General features: G+C 47.3%; 1 protein-coding gene and 1 long non-coding RNA gene across 3 annotated transcripts in view; one reads left to right on the plus strand and one right to left on the minus strand.

Moving 5' to 3' along the window:
- The first annotated feature begins 622 nt into the window (after nucleotides 1-622).
- On the plus strand, nucleotides 623-8872 carry LOC140204039 (uncharacterized). Its single transcript, XR_011887493.1, has 3 exons — nucleotides 623-711; nucleotides 7655-7738; nucleotides 8526-8872. It is a non-coding gene; the product is annotated as an uncharacterized lncRNA (long non-coding RNA).
- Nucleotides 8636-21819, minus strand: part of LOC140203996 (uncharacterized) — a 53226-nt gene continuing 40042 nt past the window's right edge. Inside the window, exons 1-2 of one of the 2 annotated variants that reach the window (XM_072270215.1) lie at nucleotides 14793-14838; nucleotides 8636-11503 (exon numbers count right to left, since the gene is read on the minus strand). In XM_072270215.1, coding sequence (XP_072126316.1) covers nucleotides 9066-10904 — 1839 coding nt within the window. In that variant the 5' untranslated portion in view covers nucleotides 10905-11503; nucleotides 14793-14838 and the 3' untranslated portion in view covers nucleotides 8636-9065. Of the gene's footprint in view, nucleotides 11504-14792; nucleotides 14839-21819 lie in introns of those variants that run through there. The other variant, XM_072270216.1, reaches the window with a different exon arrangement.

Here is a 21819-nt window from a genome sequence, read left to right on the forward strand (position 1 = left end):
TGAGCTCGCTGGTGTCTGAGAGCGTGGTATGAATGGGTGAATCCCCTCCCACACAGACAACAGGTGAATGGCCTCTCCCTCGTGTGAACTCGCTGGTGTGCCAGCGGACGAGACGACCGAGTGAATCTCTTCCCACCGTCTGAGCCGGTGTGAACTCACTGGTGCATTATCAGATAGGATAAATTATCAGGGGAAGGGGCTAGATTTCCACGATAAAGATTGTTAAAGTGTGGCACTTTTGTGATGTGAATGTTATACGTCACTTGCTACCAAGGGTAAATGTGTTTGATATCAGTACGTTCCCAGAGAGAATGGGAAAAGACATGTTCTCCCGGGTAAAAAGATCGGAACCAGACTGGTATTGGTCCATGGCATAACAATGATTGGGGACACCTGCCATACACAAATCCTTCTTCGTTGTTACACTGTAAAAAATGTTTACAAAACACGTCAGAGGGTGAAGGATAATATTTCAGCTGGTATAATATTAGTCTCTATGGTGATTGCTGACATCACACTGTCACAGTGAGGGTCAACACAACTTGGAGAAATAACTCATCTTCCAACTGGACACAGTTCAGGCATTCGGACAGAGCGTCACATTTTCCGTCTTCCTGTGTTCTCAGAATGGGTCACTTCGCCCTTTCTCGGTCCGTGACTTGGATCAGTTTGCCTCTGTCCGTGTCCTGGGCGTGTCCCACACACCGCATGGTATGTACAAGGCTGCTTCTGGACTCTCTGATTATTACTTTTAATAAGAATTGGTTGTTAAGGAGGATATAAGGAGGATTAAGGAGGATAACAACCATCTCAACACATCCCCGGTATCTGGGTTGTCCATTCCCTCCCACAACGCTCTTCCTCGTTTGCCCCCCCCCCCACCCACCACGTGTCTCCTCTTCTTAAGCATACGTTAGTCTCGTGAGATCATGGATTTGTGCTTTGAAAGGTTTCCAGGGCCCATGCTGCAAGTCTCCCCTCTCCTCTCAGCGATTTTGTCCAAGGGAAGAGCATTACGACCCATACAGCTTGGCACCGGTGTCGTCACAGAGCAATGTGTGGTTAGGTGCCTTGCTCAAGGTCACAACACACTGCCTCAGCTGAGGCTCGAACTAGCGACCTTCACTAGACCGACGCCTTAACCACTTGGGCCACGCGCCACTTACCTATCTTTGAATCTACCTCCTCCCCTTTACCTGCCCATTCTCCAGTTTGTTCACTGTCCTCTCCTCCATCTCAGCGGCGCCGTTCGGTCTCCCTTGGAGGAGTAGTTCCTCTCTGTACAACACAGTCACCGAGGACATGAGCAGACAGACATGCCAAGGACGGTAATGAAGGAGCGAGAAGCACTTTCCATCGGACAATCACTCCAACACAAACTAAGATATTACTTGCCGCTTGCGATCAGATTAAATCTAGGACCATGCAGCTTTGCTGCTTAATATAACCTGTCAGAATGTATCATGATTGGGGTTATATATCTGCAAATAAGGAATTAGAAGCTTCACAAGATTTCAACTGGTCAATATCCATATGAAAGTGACAACTCTGAGCTGAAGTTTCGGTACAGTTCTGTGACGGGGACTGGACTGTTGTCCTTGTACACAATTAAATAAAGTTTGAAGGAAGAGCGAGCGCAAGTTGTCAGAGACCAGGTGATCGGTGCGGTCACTTCACCCGGGAGGGGGAGGGGGAGATCCAAAATGATAGGAGAAGACAGGAGGGGGGGGGGGGGGGATGGAGCCAAGAGCTGGGCAGGTGATTGGCAAAAGGGATATGAGAGGATCATGAGACAGGAGGCCCAGGGAGAAAGACAAGGGGGAGGGGAGGAAACCCAGAGGATGGGCAAGGGGTATAGTCAGAGGGACAGAGGGAGAAAAAGGAGAGAGAGAGAAAGAATGTGTGTATATAAATAAATAACGGATGGGGTACGAGGGGGAGGTGGGGCATTAGCGGAAGTTAGAGAAGTCAATGTTCATGCCATCAGGTTGATATTTTCCCTTGCTACGCGCTCTCCGGTGCATCAGCAGGCAGATGAAGAAGTGAATCCCTCGCAAACTTCAAGCAGCTGAGCGTCTGTGAAAGATATGCTGCTATGTTAACAGGGCACTGAATCGAATGGGTTCAAATGAGATTTAAAAACATAGAACTTGATTTCAGATACAAAGTAAATGCACATTCCTAGTTGTGATGAGATATGCCTTCTTTACCAATGATCATCAACTGATATACTAGTATTATGAAATACAATGTTGGAAAATGCATGGTCATGCACTTTGGTAGTAGAAATAAATGTGTGGACTATTCTCTAAACGGGGAGAAAATCCAAAAATCTGAGATGCAAAGGGGCTTTGGAGCCCTTGTGCAGAACACCCTAAAGGTTAACTTGCAGGTAGAGTCAGTGCTGAAGAAGGCAAATGCCCCGTTAGCATTCATTTCAAGAGGTCTAGGATACAAGAGCAAGGATGTGATGCTGAGGCTTTATAAGGCACTGGTGAGGCCTCCGTTTTTGGCTCCTCATCTAAGAAAAGATGTGCTGGCATTGGAGAGGGTCAGAGGAGGTCCGGAAGGATGATTCCAGGAATGAAAGGGTTATCGTACGAGGAATGTTTGATAGCTCTGGGTCTGTACTTGCTGGAATTTAGAAGGATGAGTGAGGATCTCATTGAAACATTTCAAATGTTGAAAGGCCTTTACAGAGTAGGTGTAGAAAGGATGTTTCCCATGGTGGGGGAGTCTAGGACAAGAGGGCACAGCCTCAGGATGGAGGGGTGTCCATTTAAAACAGAGATGTGGAGATATTTCTGTAGCCAAAGGGTGGCGAATTTGTGGAATTTATTACCACAGGCAGCTGTAGAGGCCAGGTTGTTGGGTGTACTTAAGACAGAGATCGATTGGTTCTTAATTGGACATGTCATCAAAGGTTACAGGGAGAAGGCTGAGTGTGGGGCTGAGGAGGGCTAAACCAGCCATGATTAAATGGCAGAGCAGACTTGATGGGCCAAATGGCCTAATTTTACTCCTATGACTTACGGTCTATTACCAAGGAAATATTGTTCACTCCTTCAATAACTTGGAAGACAATTTATAAGGTTTATCTCCAGTTTGTGTCATGCAACTCTTACCCATAAACTGTGTTCTATTGCTAATAACTTGTATGCTATCTATCAAGATGCAATGTCGCATCTCTACCACCACGTCCCAAGATCGATGGTATTCTTCAACTGTTGGTGAATTGATATTCATAGCAGAACTGACACGTTCTTGAGTTTGACTTTGTTGCAAATAAATCCTTCGTTTTTTCTACCCTGTAAAAAGTCTACAAATAACATCACTGGGTGAAGGATGGACATTTCAGAGGAGACAGGTTTAGTCTCCAAGTTAAGTTCTGACATCACACTGTTAGAGAGAGGCTCTACGCAAATTAAGAGAACAAATCCTCATCTTCTCTGTAGTCACGGTTTAGGCATTTAGATTCACCATCAAATTCTCTGACTGTCTACATGTCTGTATCATAATGGGTCCATCCAGCCTGTCAATTATCTGTGATCTTGCTCACTGTGTCTCTACCCACTGCTATAGCCTAACAGTCTGGACATGTCCCACTGCCCTAGCGGGAGCACGCAGTATTCACAGGGCAGCTCCTGGAGATTTTCTGATCACTGTGACCCTGAGGTGATTGACCGTGATGAGCTCAGTAATGGCAATGCCAAAGAATATCAAGGGCAGGTGATTGGACTTTCCTGTTGGAGACCGTCAATGTGAGGACCTTTTGAGGTATGGATGCTACAGGACTCTTGTTCCCCAAGACTGAGGTGTTTATTATCATTATACACTTAGACAGAATAGAAGAAACAATAGTCTCACTTGGCAGTGGGTTCCAGAACCAGATAACGTTCAACAAAAGTGACTTACTAAAGAACCAAAAGTGATGTTAGAAGGATATTTTCTCCATGCAGTTCTAAATGACATTTTAATTCACTGGAAGATGGACCCAGTGCCTTCTTTTAGGATGGTCTCAACTATTCTCGTCATCTATCAAGGTATGGACATCAGCTGGTTTTGGCATTGTACCTTATCTCAATGTTCCACTTCAATTGGCAGAAAATCGCTTACCTACTTGTCTGAAAGATATGTTAGAAATTTATAATCTGGGGATAAACTCGGAGCTATTATTTTGGTCACATCACCCTCGGTTCCAGCCTGGAAACCCTCTGCTGCCAAACGTCCTGAATCTTTTGTCCACTGAGTGCCTTTTAGCACGACTTTGGACACTCACCTGCATACTTGATTCACAGCGACGGTGAATTCTTAAACTCAGAGCTCTCTGGGTAAGAACAATGCGTTTACAAGCATTGCCTTCCTTCCGTGAAATGGCACCAATCCAGTCAGTATTCTCATTAGAACTCAGCATACAATTGAACACAGGAAGCTCCCATCACCAACACACTCAAAAGTCATTAGGCATCCCGTGTGTCACAAAGTCAACCTTTTTTTTTCTGTCAATCAGCTTCCAAATGTGGTTACTCTGTCTTTGGTTGTCACAGCTCCTGCTCTGATTTCATCCTTCATCGTCATATGCTCTTACCCCCACCACTGTCCAGAGCCCTATACCCTGCCCTGGGCTAACCCATCACCTGCCCCACTCAACATCCAACTAACGATTCCCCACTCACCTTCAGACTTCAGAGGACAGTGGCGTATTGTAACAACCAGCTGTGGGAGACACAGCCCACTGAAAGCACTGCAAATGACCCGTAATGTTGTAAAGAGCAGGGAATAAGGAGGTTAACAACCAATTCTTATTAATCAATTAACTTATTAATTGATTAATAATTATCAATTAATAAGATATATTACTTTTGCGCAGTACTGTATTTGTCAACGTGGAGCAGAGAGCGAGTTTGTAAATCTGATGGGAGAAAACAATGTTAGGAATGGCGAGAGTGGGGCGTCGCGGGAGGAGCGGCGGAGAAGGAGTGCTTGGGGCGGGGACTAAGCGGGTGCAGACACACCCGGCCCGGAGACACCAGGCAAGGTCATTTGATCCCAAACAGTTGGTTTATTGATCATTACAGAATGTCCCCTCTGGTGTTTCCTGTTCCTTCATCTCAATGTATCTATTCAGAACATGAGTTTGTGGGGGTGTCTGAAGTTATCCACACTGGTTCAGGAGCCTGACGATGCGAACTGTTCCTGAACCTGGAAGGGGCGGCCCACAAGTAAGTGTGAAGCGGGAAGGAAAAGCAAGAGGAACCAGGGAGAGGAGGGAATGTGAGGTGGGGCGTTATTGGAATTGGGGTGAAATGGGTGGGGGGGGGTGCGGCCGGGAGCTGAGGCTGGAGGGTCGACTCTGAGATATTGAGCAATGGGGTAACCTAGAGACAAGTGGGGGTTGGCGGGGTGGGGGGAGGGAGAAATTACAGACATGGAAAACGGAGAAAGGGACGACCCAGAAACGCGGGGCTGAAGGGGAGAGAAAAGTGACCGAAACATGGGGGAAATGGTGATGGGGGAAGAGGGCAACTCAGAGAGGGGGAAGAAGGGAACCGGGCACCCCACTTACGAGTTACGGGGTGGCGGCTGGGGAGGAAGGGGAGAAAGTGGGGAACCCGATGGCAGTTGAAAGGATCAGCAGGGAAGGGGGCCAGGGACGACCAAATGACAGGGAATGTCGACAGAGCGACGGCAGGAAGAGGCAAGCGGCGCCTTAGAAAGGAGGGGAGGGTTAAGGGAAGGGGAGAGATCTAGAAACGGAGAAGTTGGGGAGAGACCCTAATGCAGGGGAAGGTGTGAGGTGAAGGGCAGATGGGGATAGGGGGCAACCAGACATCGGTGGTAATAAGGAGAGAGGGAGGAAGGAATTTACCCTGCAAAGGGGTGTGGGCCCCAGAGATTTCAGGATGCAAAGGCTGAAAGGGGAAGAGAACGACCAGTAGATGGGGTGGGGGTGGAGGGAAGTGGGATTAAAAAGACCCAGTGAGAGAGGAAACTAAGCTGGTGACACAGAGACGATTGAGGGGGTGGGTATGTGGGAAGGGGCAACCCGGGAACCAAATAAGTGACCAAGAAAATGGGGCGATGTCAGATGAGAAGGGGTAGATGATGCAAGGGGGCGAGCCAGAGATGGGCGGAGGGAGGGGTGATCCAGGGAAAGTGGGGGGCGACTCAGACAGAGCATGGGTGGAAGGGGGCGTCACAGAGACCAGGGAGAGGTGGTGCTAAAGAAGAGGGTTAAGAGGGCGACGTAGAGGCAGGGAGTGGGGGGAAAGAAAGAATCCTCACGTGGGAGGGGGCAGGCGGTGATCTAGAGAGGAGGGAGGGGCGATCAAGACACAGAGGAGCTAGTAAGGCGGTGACAGAGACGGGGGGGGGGCGCAGAGACTGAGTGGTAAAGGGGCGAACCAGAGACAGAAGGGGGAAACTGGGACCCAGGAAGGGAATAGTGAGGGGAGGGGGGAACGATCCAGAAATGGGAGGGATGGGCGGGGATTTGGGACGGGGTAAAGCATGGACCCAGAGGTAGGAGACGGGGAGGAAGAGGGTTACCTCGAGAAGGGGGTAACATTTAAACTGGTGGGGGTAGGGGGAATGATGGGGTCGGGTGGACCCCGACAGGTACGACCCAGAAACTCGAAGCAGGGGAGGGCATGTGGTAAAGAGGAGGAAGGGAATATATTAATAGGGAAACCCAGAGTCGCGGGAAGAGGGCAACACAGTGATAAGGTAAGAGTTAGTGTGTTAGCCCAGGGTCAGGGTAGGTGAGGGAATGGGGAAGAGGGCGTCCTCATAGATGGGAGGAGAGTGTAGAAGAAGGGGGAGATCCAGACAGGGACTGCGGGGGGGGGGGGGGTTGTGGAGATACCACAGAGGAAACCAGTGCTCTCAAAAAAAACATTGTTGCACGTCTCAAGTTTGCAAAAGACCACTTGGATGTTCTACAATGCTTCTGCAACAGTGTTCTGTGGACAGATGAGACAAAAGTTGAACTCTTTGGCAGAAATGCACATTACTATGTTTGGGGGGAAAAGGGCACTGCACACCAACACCAAAACCTCATCCCAACTGTGAAGCATCACGGTTTGGGGCTGCTTTGCTGCCTCAGGGCCTGGATAACTTGCAATCATTGAGAGAACAATTAATTCAAAATTGTATCAAGACAATTTAGAGGAGAATGTCAAGGTAGCAGTCCATCACCTGAAACTTAATCGAAATTAGATAATGGAACAAGACAATAATTTGAAAGACAAGGGTAAACCTTCAACAGAAGGGTTTAAAAAGAATAAAATTTGTGTTTTGTTATGGCCAAGTCAAAGTCCTGACTTAATCCTACAGAAATGTTGTGGGAGGACCTGAAGCAGGCAGTTGGTGTAAGGAAGCCCACCAACATCCCAGAGCTAAAGCAGTTTTGTAAGGAGGAATGCCTAAAATTCCTCCAAGCTGATGTGCAGGATAAATCAACAGTTACCAGAAATGTTTGGTTGAAGTTATTGCTGTACAAGGGGGTCACACCAGTTATTGAAAGCAAAGGTTCACACACCCCTTTTTCCAACAAATACATGTAATATTGGATCATTTTTCTCAATATATAAATGAGCAAGTATAATGTATTTGTGATAATTATTTAATTTGGATTCTCTTTATCTATTTGTAGGGCTTATGTGAAGTTGGAGACAACACTTACTGTGACCCCAAAATGATTGTCGGTGGTGAACTCTGAAATGGCAATGCTAATCAGGTAAAATTTATTGTCATTTAACTCTATGCATGTATGTAACGTATATAACCACATAATGTATATGGAAAAGAGATGTTTCTGCAAGTCAGGGTGTAAAGCACAATAGTACACATAACACACAATAACTTACGGATAAAACCTACAGATGTATCACAGATAAATAACAAACAAAGGTGCATTAATATTAAGTATTGTAAGGTACTGAACAGATTAACCAGTGATACTTTGAATGTGATGCGGTAGGGAGTTCAGAAGCCTAATGGCCTGGGGGGAAAATGTTTCTCATCCTGACCATTCTTGTTTTTGTTTTGAATATTAAGGCTGGGTGATGAGATTTTCTTGTTGAGACTGTAAATGTGTGGAACTTTTGTGGTGTGAATACTACAGGTCACTTGTTTCCCCAAAACAGAGGTGTTTGCCATCATTGTGCACACAGACAGAATACAATGGTCTGCACTTGGTCAAAGGATCCAGAACCAGATAACATTTAGCAAAGGTGATCTGCTAAAGAACTAAAAGTGACGTAAGAAGAATTCCCCATGCCGTTCTAAATAGCATCTTAATTCACAGAAAGTTGTACCCAGTACTTTCTTTTGAGACACGGTCTCAACTATTCCCATTATTTACTGAGTTATCCACATCAGCTTGGTCTGGACATCAGACCTGATCTCAATGTTTCACTTCAATTGGTAGAAAATCGATTATCTACTTGGCTGAAAGATACGTTAGAAATTCATTATGCAAAATAATTACACAAATATTCTTTTTCCAACTCCCAATTCCTTAGATCACTTCTGTGCTGAGCCCAGCTGTGGGAGACCCAGGACGTTGAAAAGAGCAGGGAGTAAGGAGAATAACAACCAAAGTCAGTCTTCCTCAGCCCAGAGACTTGAGGGACAAAGAGAATGCAAGACAACTACAGACAACTGAGCTCATCTTCTTCTTCAGCCTGCAGAAAGTCAACGGAAACCTCTTCACCCAGAGAGTGGTGGCCATTTGGAACCTGTCATCACAGGGACAATAAGAAGTGAGCAGCAGAGAGGCATTAAAAGGACTGTCATGGAACAGAAACATGGGCAGAATTGGACCCTAACTGTACACTGCGTGTGCTGTAGGTTCACTAAAGTACCTGAGACAAAGTTTAAAATAGAGCTCATTTATTTGTAACAGAACCAGGATATTAAAGTCCAATCGCAATAGAGGTGAACATCAGAAGAAACTCCTCCCAGGCCCAGTCACCAGGGTGTGATGAGCAGCAGCAATCATTACACAGTCTGACCTCAGCAGTCACCTTTGAACTTGTCTCTAGGTTTGGCAACTGTGATAGTTAACTATCAGCTTGCATCTTGCTAAATTTTTCCCTAGTGTGAATTCGGCTGTGCTTCATAAGGTGGGATAATTGAGTGAATCCCTTCCCACAATCTGAGCAGGTGAACGGCCTCTCCCCGGTGTGAATTCGCTGATGTACCTTCAGTTGAGATGACTGAGTGAATCCCTTCCCACAGTCTGAGCAGGTGAATGGCATCTCCCCAGTGTGAACTGACTGGTGTGCCAGGAGGTCAGATGACCGAGTAAATCCCTTCCCACACTCAGAGCAGATGAATGGCCTCTCCCCAGTGTGGATTGACTGGTGTGCCTGTAGGTGGGATGACCGAGTGAATCCCTTCCCACATTCAGAGCAAATGAATGGCCTCTCCCCAGTGTGAACTGACTGATGTGTCTGCAGGTGGGATGACCGAGTGAATCCTTTCCCACATACAGAGCAGGTGAACGGCCTCTCTCCAGTGTGAACTCGCTGATGTACATTCAGTTGAGAGGACTGAGTGAATCCCTTCCCACATTCAGAGCAGATGAATGGCGTCTCCCCACTGTGAACTGACTGGTGTGTCTGTAGGTGGGATGATCGAGTGAATCCTTTCCCACATTCAGAGCAGATGAATGGCCTCTCCCCGGTGTGAATTCGCTGATGTACCTTCAGTTGAGATGACTGCGTAAATCCCTTCCCACAGTCTGAGCAGGTGAACGGCCTCTCCCCAGTGTGAACTGACTGGTGTGTCTGCAGGTGGGATAACTGAGTGAATCCCTTCCCACATTCAGTGCAGATGTACGGCCTCTCCCCAGTGTGAACTCGCTGGTGTGTCAACAGATCAGATGACCGAGTGAATCCCTTCCCACAAACGGAACAGATAAATGGTCTCTCCCCAGTGTGAATTCGCTGGTGTCTCTGCAGGTGAGATGGGTGGGTAAATGCCTTCCCGCACTCAGAGCAGATGAATGGCCTCTCCCCAGAGTGAACTCGCTGATGTACCTTCAGTTGAGATGACTGAGTGAATCCCTTCCCACAGCCTGAGCAGGTGAACGGCTTCTCCCCAGTGTGAACTCGCTGGTGTGTCAGCAGATCAGATGAACGAGTGAATCCCTTCCCACAATCAGAGCAGACGTACGGCCTCTCACCAGTGTGAAATCGCACGTGCGTCAGCAGATCTGATGACCGAGTGAAGCTCTTCCCACAGACAGAACAGATAAATGGCCTCTCCCCAGTGTGAACTCGCTGGTGTGTCTGTAGGTGAGATGGGTAAGTAAACGTCTTCCCACAGTCTGAGCAGATGAACGGTCGTTCCCCAGTGTGAACTAACTGGTGTGTCTGTAGGTACGATGATCGAGTGAAACACTTCCCACATTCTGAGCAGATGAACGGTCTCTCGCCAGTGTGAACTGATCGGTGTGTCTGAAGGTAGGATGATCGGGTGAATCCCTTCCCACATTCAGAGCAGATGTACGGCCTCTCCCCAGTGTGAACTCGCTGGTGTCTCCGCAGTTCGGATGATCGAATATATGACTTGCCACAGTCGGAGCAGATGAATGGCCTCTCCTTGGAGTAAACTGGCTGGTGCCTCATCATGCCAGGTGAATTAGTGAATCCCTCCCCAGATATGGAAGAAATGAATGGTCTCTGTTCCTTCTGAACTTGCTGGTGTGTCTGCAGGTGGCTGAGTGAGTGAATCTCTTCCCACATATGGAAATGGTGAACTGCCTCGCTCTGCTCTGAACTCGCTGATGTATCTTCAGGCTGATGACTGAGTACATCCCCTCCCACACACAGAAATGGTGAATGGCCGTAACCCAGTGCGAACTCACTGTCGGGGGGCTGAGTGAGTGAATCCATTCTCACGCTGAGAGCAGGTGAATGATATCTCCGTTATCAATTCCCTAGAAATTCATCAAGTCAGATGTCAGTCATCGAGAATCCGTCGCACAAACAATGCAGTTGATGAAACTGATCCCTAGTGAACAAAACCACAACAGATTCTGCAGGGGCTGGAAATCCAAGGCAACACGCACAAAATGCTGCAGCAACTCAGCAGGCCAGGCAACGTCTATGGAACTGAATAAACAGTCGGTGTTTTGGGCCAAGACCCTTCTTTAGGACTGGAAAGGAAGCGGGAAGATGCCTGAACAAAAAGAGTTGGAGGGAGGGAAAGGAAAACTAGCCAGAATGTGAGTGGTGGGTGGGAAGGCAAAGGGCTGGAAAAGAAGCAATCTGATTGGAGAGGAGAGTGGACCATAAGTAAAAGGGAGTTCCCAGCACCCTGGTTCCAGTGGAGTTCACTGAATTAAAACAGAAAACTTCATTTCTGAGACAAAGCATGTTTCCATCTTGGACAAAGAAAATATCTGGTCACTCCTTAAATATCTGGGCAGACACAGAACAGGCATGTTGTTGTCTCTGTGATTCCCGTACATAAATTCCTTGCCGTTTCTGTCCTGTAAAAACATTTACAAAAGACATCAGTGGGTGAAGGACAGCATTTCAGATTAGACAATTTTAGTCTCTGTGGTGAGATCTGACATCACACTGTTACAGTGAGGTTCAACACAAGTTGGAGGAACAATTTGTCCTGTAAGGCAGCCAGACTGACCATCAAATTCTCTGACTGTTCGATTATCTGCATCCGAATGGACATTTCCGACCATCATCAATCTGAGATTTGACTGAGTTTGTCTCTCTCCACTGAAATTATTTCTAGTTCTGGGCAGGTCCCACTCCACTGCACATAGCACATCACATCACATGACTGATCCTGGAGACTTTCTAACTACTCTGACCCCCCTCCCCTCGCAGGTGATTGACAGTGAAGCAAAGCCAATGAACATGAAGGGAAAGGCATTGGTCTTTCTCACTGGAGATTGGTGATATGTAGCACTTTTATGATGTGAAAGCTACAGGGCATTAGGTGATATACTGCGTCCGGTGCTCCCAATGCGGCCTTCTATATATTGGTGAGACCTGACGCAGACTGGGAGACCGTTTCGCTGAACATCTACGCTCTGTCCGCCAGAGAAAGCAGGATCTCCCAGTGGCCGCACATTTTAATTCCACATCCCATTCCCATTCTGACATGTCTATCCACGGCCTCCTCTACTGTAAAGATGAGGCCACAGTCAGATTGGAGGAACAATACCTTATATTCCGTCTGGGTAGCCTCCAACCTGATGGCATGAACATTGACTTCTCTAACTTCCGTTAATCCCCCACCTCCCCATCGTACCCCATGCGTTATTTATTTAGTATTATTAGTATATTTTTTTTCTCTCCCTTTTTCTCCCTCTGTCCCTCTCACTATACCCCTTGCCCATCCTCTGGGTTCCCCTCCCTTTCCTTCTCCCTGGACCTCCTGTCCCATGATCCTCTCATATCCCCTTTGCCAATCAGCTGTCCAGCTCTTGGCTCCATCCCTCCCCCTCCTGTCTTCTCCTATCATTTTGGATCTCCCCTTCCCCCTCCCACTTTCAAATCTCTTACTAGCTCTTCTTTCAGTTAGTCCTGACGAAGGGTCTCGGCCTGAAACTTCGACTGTACCTCTTCCTAGAGATGCTGCCTGGCCGGCTGCCTTCACCAGCAACTTTTATATGTGTTGCTTACAACTCCAGCATCTGCAGATTTCCTCGTGAGGGCATTAGTTATCCAGGACAAGGGTGTTTGATGTGATTACCCAGAGAAAATGGGGCAAAAGATGTCCTTATGGCTACCAGCATGGAAAGGAGATTGACTCACTGGCAGGAGGAAAAGAGTGGGAATAAAGGGGGCCTTTTCTGGTTGGTATTTGGTGACTAGTACAGCATTTTCCATGGGCTGTGCTGGGACCGCTGCATTTGGAATGTTATCAGTGACTCAGATGACCGAACTGACAGCTTTTGTGGGCAGGTTTGCAAAAGACACAAGGATAGGTGGAGGGGCAGATAGTGCTGAGGAAGCAGGGGGTCTGCAGAAGGGCTTAAGAGAGATTGTGAGAATGGAAGGATGACTGGTAGTTGGAATATAGTGTATTGTCATGCACATTGGCAGGCAAGGAAAACGGCACAGACTGTTTTCTAATTGTGGAGAAAAATCCAAATATCAGAGGTGCAAAAGGACTTGTGTAGGATTCCCTAAAGGTTAATTTGTAGGTTGATTTGTTAGTTAGGAGGGCAAACTACCATTCATCTCAAAAAAACTATAATGTGAAGACTATGATAAGACTATAATGCAAAAATGCGAGGCTGAGGATTTATAAGGCACTGGTCCAATTATATTTGGTGTATTACGAGCAGCAGTTTTGGGCCCTTTATCGAAGAAAAGATGTGCTAGGTTTGCAGAGGGTCCAGAGGACGATCAGAAGACGCATAAACAACACACATGAATAAAGAATCATGCCAGGAATGAAAGGGTTAATGTAGGAACACACATCAAAGTTGCTGGTGAACACAGCAGGCCAGGCAGCATCTCTAGGAAGAGGTGCAGTCGACGTTTCAGGCCGAGACCCTTCGTCAGGACTAACTGAAGGAAGAGTGAGTAAGGGATTTGAAAGTTGGAGGGGGAGGGGGAGATCCAAAATGATAGGAGAAGACAGGAGGGGGAGGGATGGAGCCAAGAGCTGGACAGGTGATTGGCAAAAGGGATACGAGAGGATCACGGGACGGGAGGTCCGGGAAGAAAGACCCGGGGGGGGGGTGGAACCCAGAGGATGGGCAAGGGGTATATTCAGAGGGACAGAGGGAGAAAAAGGAGAGTGAGAGAAAGAATGTGTGTATGTAAATAAATAACGGATGGGGTACGAGGGGGAGGTGAGGTATCAGCGGAAGTTAGAGAAGTCAATGTTCATGCCATCAGGTTGGAGGCTACCCAGACGGAATATAAGGTGTTGTTCCTCCAACCTGAGTGTGGCTTCATCTTTACAGTAGAGGAGGCCGTGGATAGACATGTCAGAATGGGAATGGGATGTGGAATTAAAATGTGTGGCCACTGGGAGATAGGAGGCGTGTTTGATGGCTCTAGGTCTGTAATCGCTGGAGTTTAGAAGAATGGGGGCCGGGGGGGGGGTAATTCTTGGACCAGAGGGCACAGCCTCGGTATAGAGGGATGTCCGTGTAAAACAGAAATGAGGAGGAATTTATTTAGCCAGAGGGTTGTGAATCTGTGGAATCCATTGCCAAATACAGGCGAGGAATCCAATTCATCAGGTATATTGAAAGTTGTGGTTGTTAGGTTCCTGATTAGTCAGGGCTTCACAGATTATGGGAGAAAGCAAAAGAATAGGATGAAGAGGATAATTGATATTTTCAGTGACTGAATGAGACTCTTTCAGCCGAGAAGTGTATCTTTGTTCCCAGCTCCTAAAGCTTGGATTTAGATAGCTACAACTCGGCAGTATCTGAGAGAAGCATCCGCTCCCACTTCCATACAAGTCTTACATAGTGGTGGGAAAGGACTGGAAGTATCACTCATGACCGTCCCTCAACCCAGAAAATGACAAGAACGAGACACCCGACGATCCGCCACGGTCGCACCGACGCGCATGCGCTGCAGGAATGGCGCAGCACTTCCGCTCATCAGCAGAAAATGTTCCCGGGGCCTGGATGCAGATCGTGGGACTGAGAGAGAAGCAAAGGGCCAGGACTGACCCGGGGGGTGCGGAGCCGCGGTGTAGCCGCAGCTCGCAGCGACTGCCGCCCAGTCGGAGTGCGACGCCACCCCGATAATGAAACCCCTGCCCGTACCCCCCGTCCGACCTACCAGCCTGCCGGCGATCAACCAGTCTTTTGTCCCCCGAGCGCATGCGCATTTCACCGAGCCCAGCCGCAACCCTTGGCGCCTGCGCGTTTGATAGGCAGGGCACCACCGGCGCTTTCTGAAGCGCAGAGATACTTGGGTAAGCGAGATGCCATTCAACGGAACGCACACAAACTGCTGCAGGAACTCGGCAGGCCAGGGGAAAAAAAGTAAGCAGTCGACATTTCAGGCCGAGTCTCTTCATGAAGACTGGAAAAAGAAAAACGATGAGAAGTTAGAGCAAGAAAGTACAAGGTGGTAGGTGATAGGTTAAACCGGGAGGGGGAGAGGGGTGAAGGAAAGAGTCGGGAAGTTGATAGGGGAAAGAGATAAAGGGCTGGAGAAGGGGGAGTCTGATAGGAGAGGGTAGAACACCATGCAGGAAATGGAAAAGAGAGGAGCACCTGAGCGATTGATGGGCAGGAAAGGAGAAAAGGCGAGAGAAGGAAATGGAATGGGGAATGGTGAAGGGGTGGGGGCAATTAACAGAAGTTTAAAAAATCGATGTTCATGCCATCATGTTGGAGGCTACCCAGATGGAATATAAGGTGTTGCTCCTCCAACCTGAGTGTGGCCTCATCGTGGCAGTAGAGGAGGCCGTGGACTGACATGTTGGAATGGGAATGGGAAGTAAAATTGAAATGGGTGGCCACTGGCAGGTCCCACTTTTCTGGCAGATGAAGTGTAGGTGCTTAGCAAAGCGGTCTCCCAAACTATGCCACCTATTTCAATCCCAATGTAGATTTTTGACTGAGTGTATCATTTCCCACACAGGGACACGTAAGTGGCCTCTCCCCAGTGGGAATTCATAAACATACAGTATGCTTGGATGAATCCCTTCCTACAAACGGAGCATCTGAATAACCTCTCCCTGGTGTGAACTTGCTGGGGTATCTGCAGGTGTGATAGCCGAGTGAAATACTTCCAAAATGAGAGCATCTCACGGACATCAACTCTGGTGATAGAACCAAGCCAGAATGAAACTCAGAGGAATGAGATCCCCTCCACATCTTGCTAGCAAATGTGCAGTCGCTGGAGAAGAAAACTGAGGCCCTGAGGCCAAAGTTACTGTATCAGAGGGCAATGAGAGATTGTTGTGGTCTATGTTTGACCAAGACATGTCCTACCACCAACATTCCAGATACGACGATCAGACCCAAAGGCTTTTCAATTCACAGGTTGGATCAAACTGCTGATTCAGAAAAGGCAAAAGTTGGAAGAGTGTGTTTCACGATTAACTCTCTGTGCCGCTCCAATGTGGCAGTTTTGTTGAACTTGTGTTCCCCTGACCCTGGGAGTATTATGACCAAATGCCATTCATTCTACTTACCTCGGGAGCTCACATCCATGATCCCCGCCAGAGTGTACATACCATCAGTGGCCGACTATATTCAAGTGCTTGAGAAGGTGTATGATGCCATCTCCAAACAGGAAACAGTTAATCCTGACGCAGTTCAAATCATAGATGGGGTCTTCAAACAGACTTGCTTGAAGAAATCTCTGTCCATTATAAACCCACTGACTCTCGCAGCCACTGGAGAATATGTCTTCCCACCCTGTCACTTGTGAAAATGTCATCTCCTTCTCTCAATTCCTTTGTCTCCATGCATCTGCTCTCAGGATGAGGCCTTTCATTTCAGAACTAAGGAGATGTCTTCCTTCAAAGAAAAGGACTTCCCTTCCTCCACCATCAACACTGCCCTCAACTGCATCTCTTCCATTTTGCACATGTCTGCCCTCACCCCATCCTCCTGCCACTCCACCAGGGATAGGGTCTGTATCCAGCACATAATTCTCTGTAACATCCACCATCTTCAATGGGCTCCCACCAGCAAACACATCTTTCCCTCCCCACCACATTCTTCTTTCCACAGGGATCACTCCCTATGTGACTCCCCTGTACATTTGTCCCTCTCCACTGATCTTCCTCCTGGCACTTGTCCTTGCAACGAATCAAATGCTACACCTGCCCCTACACCTCCTCCCTCATTACCACTCAAGGCCCCGCACAGTCCTTGCAGATGAGGCCAAACTTCACCTGTGAGTCTGTTAGGGTCATCTACTGTATTCAGTGTTCCTGGTGTGATCTCCTGTATATCAGTGAGACCCAATGTAGGTTGGGAAACAGTTTTGCCAAGACCTGTGCTCTGTCCGCCAAAGAAAGTGGGATCTTCCAGTAGTCACCCATTTTAATTTCACATCCTATTCCCTTTCTGTCATGCCAGTATGTGGCCTCCTCTACTGCTGTGGTGAGCCCTCAGTTGTTGCAAAAGCAACACCTTATATGCCGTCTGAGTAGCCCCTAACCTGATGGCATGAACATTGACTTCTCAAACTTTCGGTAATGTCCCCTCCCCCTCTCCTTTACCATTCCCCATCCCCATCCCCCTAATCCTCTCTCACCTCGTCTCCTTACCTGATCATCACCTCCCTCTGGTGCTCCTCCCCCTTTCTTTTCTACCATAGCCTTCTGCCTTCTATCAGATTCCTCTTTCTCTTACCCTGTATCTCTTTCACCAATCAACTTCCCATGTCTTGACTTCCCCTTTCCCTCCCCTTCCGCCCCAACCCCACTTTCTAACTCTGACTCCTCATCTTTTTGCTCCAGTTCTAATGAAGGATATCCTAGTGTCCACCCATTTTAATTCTACTTCCCATTTCCATTTCAACATGTCAGTCCAAGGCTGCGATGAGGTTACATTCAGGTTTGAGGAACAACACCTTATATTCCGTCTGGATAGCCCCCAACCTGATGGCATGAACATCGATGTCTTGAATGTCTGGTAATTGTTTTTAGATTAGATTAGATTATGAGGACACTCAGTCCTCGTTTATTGTCATTTAGAAATGCATGCATTAAGAAATGATACAATGTTCCTCCAGAGTGATATCACAAAAAAAAAGGACAAACCAAAGGCTAACACTGACAGAACCATACAATTATAACATATAGTTACAGCAGTGCAAAGCAATACCATAATTTGATAAAGAGCAGACTATGGGCACGGTAATTGCCCCCAGATGTTCCAGGGTTGAGTGAAGAAGCAATGAGATGGCATCTGCTGTGGAGCTGTTGTGCCGGGAAACAAATTGGAGTGGGTCAAAGTCGCTTTTCAGACAGCGATTTCTCTGCTTCACCACCAGCCTCTCAAACCACTTCATCACTGTGGATGTATGTGCAACTGGATGATAGTCTTTGGGGCTTTGAGGCACCGTGTGTTTTTTTTAGTAATTGGTCAAAGTAAAGCCTGCTTGAAGCATGTGGGTACCTCAGGCTGCCAAAGTGAGAGGTTAAAGATCTCCGTGAGCACTCCAGCCAGTTGATCAGCACAGGTCTCTTGTACTTGGCCAGGTACCCCCGTCTGGGCCAGACGTTCACATTTTCTACCACATGCAAGTAAGTAAACACACCCAGGGTATAAATGCCATGAAAATCAGAATCAGGTTTATTATCACCATCTTGGGATGGTACGGCAGCATTGTGGTTAGCACGACATTTTACAGTTCCATAAAGCCAGGTTTAATTCCCATGGATTAAATCGGGGGTTACTGGGCGGCGTGGCTCAACGCACCGGAGGCTCGAAGGCCTATTCCACACTGTATCTCAATAAATTAATAAATAAGTTCACCTACTTGAAAGATATTCCGTCGTCAGCCTTGAAGAGTGAGATCAGTGGGTTGTTTGATGGAATTTGATTGCATTCTGAAGCAGAGAGGCAGTAGTTCCAAACCATGTTCCATATATTTGTTTCTGTGTTCCCCTATACTGAATATGCATTTCTCATTCTCTGGTTTGCCCACTTCACATCATCCCTTGTTGAAGAAACAGGCATTGTTTTCACAAATGTCCATCAATCAAAATTGTCCATGTTGAAAACACAATAAAAACACTCAATATGATAACTATAAGAAAATAAAACACAGGAACAGAATTAGTCCTCTGGGCACGTTCTTTCTTTGGTGATAAATTTTTCCTCTCAACCCTCTTCTGCTGCCTTCTCTCTGTAACTTTTGACACCCCTGCAAATCAAGCATCTATCAACCTCCACTCTAAATATAGACGAGGGGTGATTGATAAGTTCATAGCCTAAGGTAGAAGGAGTCAATTTTAGAAAACCTAGCCATTTATTTTTCAACATAGTCCCCTTCTACATTTACACACTTAGTCCAGTGGTCGTGGAGCATACGGATCCCTTCTTTGTAAAAGTGGTCCACAGCAGGGGTGATTGATAAGTTCGCGGCCTAAGGTAGAAGAAGATGAGTTATTAGTTTCAAAGTTTCTGCATTATCACTCAAAGAGTTGAACTGCACATGCATGTAACAACAGCGTCTTGGACCTTCAGGTGGCCCACAGCAGGGGTGATTGATTAGGTCCTGTCCTAAGGTAGAAGGAGATGAGTTATACAGCTCTTGTTACAAGCACGTGCAGTTCAAATCTTTGAGTGAAAATGCAGAAAGTTAATAACATCTCCTCCTACCCGAGGCCACGAATTTATCAATCACCCCTGCTGTGGACCACTTTCTGGAGGCCCAAGACGCCGACTTCTACAATGAAGGGATCCGTATGCTCCACGACTGCTGGACTAAGTGTGTAAATACAGGAAAAATAAACGTGCTAGGTTTTCTAAAACTGACTCCTTCTACTTTAGGCTACGAACTTATCAATGACTTGTCCTCTGCAGTGTGGTAAGGGATGGTGGCAAAATCACAGGAGACTGATATGGAAGAACAATTTCAAAAATGGATGAGACAGAAGAGAAATAGTTTTGTTTGCAGCAATTAATGTACAGGTACAGGTCAGACGTGTGAATTTAATCATATTTAAGGAGCTCTTTGCTATGTAGGGTGTCCGTAAGTGGAACTCAGGTGACCCAGGGACACCCTGTTTGTGTGAGACACTCCCAATGTCAGTATGCCTGTGTGCACTTCTGTGAGCATTACCTTGCTGAAAGAGAACCCCTCTGTCCCTTCACCTCTCAGTGAACTTCTCTCTCCCAGTGAACACACTTGTATGTCTGTAAACCGTTCAAGGACCCACCTTTCTCCTGTGCATTTCTCACTGTGTGTGTGTGTGTGTGTGTGTGTGTGTGTGTGTCTCCCTCTCTCTCTCTACATCTCTACCTGTTTATGTTTATTTGTTTCTGTATCTGTCTGTATGTGTGTCCTTTGTCTCTCTCTCTCTCTCTCTCTCTCTCTCTCTCTCTCTCTCTCCCCTGCTTTCTCTGTCTCTCATGTCGATCCCTGTCCATCGGTTTGCGTATGCTTCACTCCAGAGGAGAAATAGAATACTATCTCTGTCACTGAGTGAGCGCTGGCACTATCGGAACACAAGTGCAGATGAAAGGCAGATTCCGATCTAGAGATGGCGAGCAGAGTTTATCCATAATAGTTCCAAAAGAACATCAAATAAAACGTAACAAACTGAAACAAAAAGCACCAGGAGACCACATCACAAAGAGCGAGTCACTGGAGATAAACACAATGAACTCTAAGCGATTAACGACTCATTAACCAGCAATTAATCTATTAAAATGCTCTGAAAACCTCAGAGCCCCAACGCGCTCCGGCACCATGCTCACATCTGAAGAGCTCAATGCAGTACTGTACCCCCATCCCCATGACCAGCACCTGACGGCCCAGGGACGCCTGAAAACCTGAGATCCAGGCACATCTCGAGAAACCTGGGGAACTCGAGAGGGAAGCGTAGCGAACCTCGAGAAGGACCCTCAAGACTGTCAGTGAAGACCTGGGGGCTTCGAGAGAGGAGGGACCAGGGAACCCCGAGAGACAGAGCCCAGGGAAGCCCTGACAGCCGGTGGGGGTGGAAATCCCTGAGACCCGAAGTGGCGGGGGGGAGGGGGTTCAAGGAGGCAGCCAGAGGGTGAGAAACATTGTCCAGAATTGCCAGGATTTCCCTTAGGTCCTTGATTGGAAAGGCTGTCTCTAATCAAACTGAACCCAACTGGAGTCTGTGGTCGAACAAAGGACCCTATGGAAAATCCTGGCAATTCCAGACAATGTTTCCTACCCTCTCCATGCCACCTTGGCTGAACAGAGGAACACTTTTACTAATGGACTACGACAACTGTGCTATATGAGGTTATTCTTACCCTCGGCCATTTGGCTCTTTAACGAGTCAACCTATAGCCGGGAAAGTGATGACCTCCTCCTGTTAGATTGTTTGAGGTAACTTATTTTTTATTCTTTCTAACTTCTCTTCTAATATTTGTATATTTGCATATCTGTGCACTTGTAACGCCACTGCGACATTGTGATTTCCTTTGGTATCAATAAAGTATCTATCTATATATTTACTGTAATTCACATTTTTATTGTTATGTATTGCATCGTACTGCTGCTGTAAGGACAACAAATTTCACAGCTTATGCTAAATCTGATTCTAATTCACAGAGACGTCACAGGAGGGGAGCCGACAGCTCAGCCCATCGCGCGCTTGGCACAACAATCTCGTCCTTTCAGTAAATTATCGCCATCTCCACAGCACCACCCACTGTCTTTCCGAATTCTTGACTGACTCGGACAGAGTTTCCACTACTGAGTCCAGGCACTCACTGCCCTGGGTGATAGTGGTTAGATTGACCCGTGAGGAGCGACCGAAGCAGACCAGGCCTGTAGTCTCTGGAGTTCAGGAGACTGCGAGAAGATGTCATTGTGAATCCTCCACAAGACCGGCAAGTTCAATGGGGTGGAGGTGTCTCCCCCGATTGAATTGTTTCATTTGAGGGGGAGGGCTTGTTCATTATGTCGGACTAAGACGTCAGTCATTGAGGACGGAGATGGGGAGAAATCTAGAGAGAGACGAATCTCTGGTGACCTTTGAAAGGGTAGGATGGGTGGGGAGGGGGTGCTCAGTCACTGGGTTCTGAATGTTAAAGGAACTGAAGGACGAGGACGAGATTTATTGTCTTACAGAGTCGTTGAGTCAGAGAACACTACACCACAGAAACAGTCTCTTTGGCCCATCTAGTCC

This window comes from Mobula birostris, chromosome 10, assembly GCF_030028105.1.
Source record: "Mobula birostris isolate sMobBir1 chromosome 10, sMobBir1.hap1, whole genome shotgun sequence".
Lineage (NCBI taxonomy): Eukaryota > Metazoa > Chordata > Chondrichthyes > Myliobatiformes > Myliobatidae > Mobula > Mobula birostris.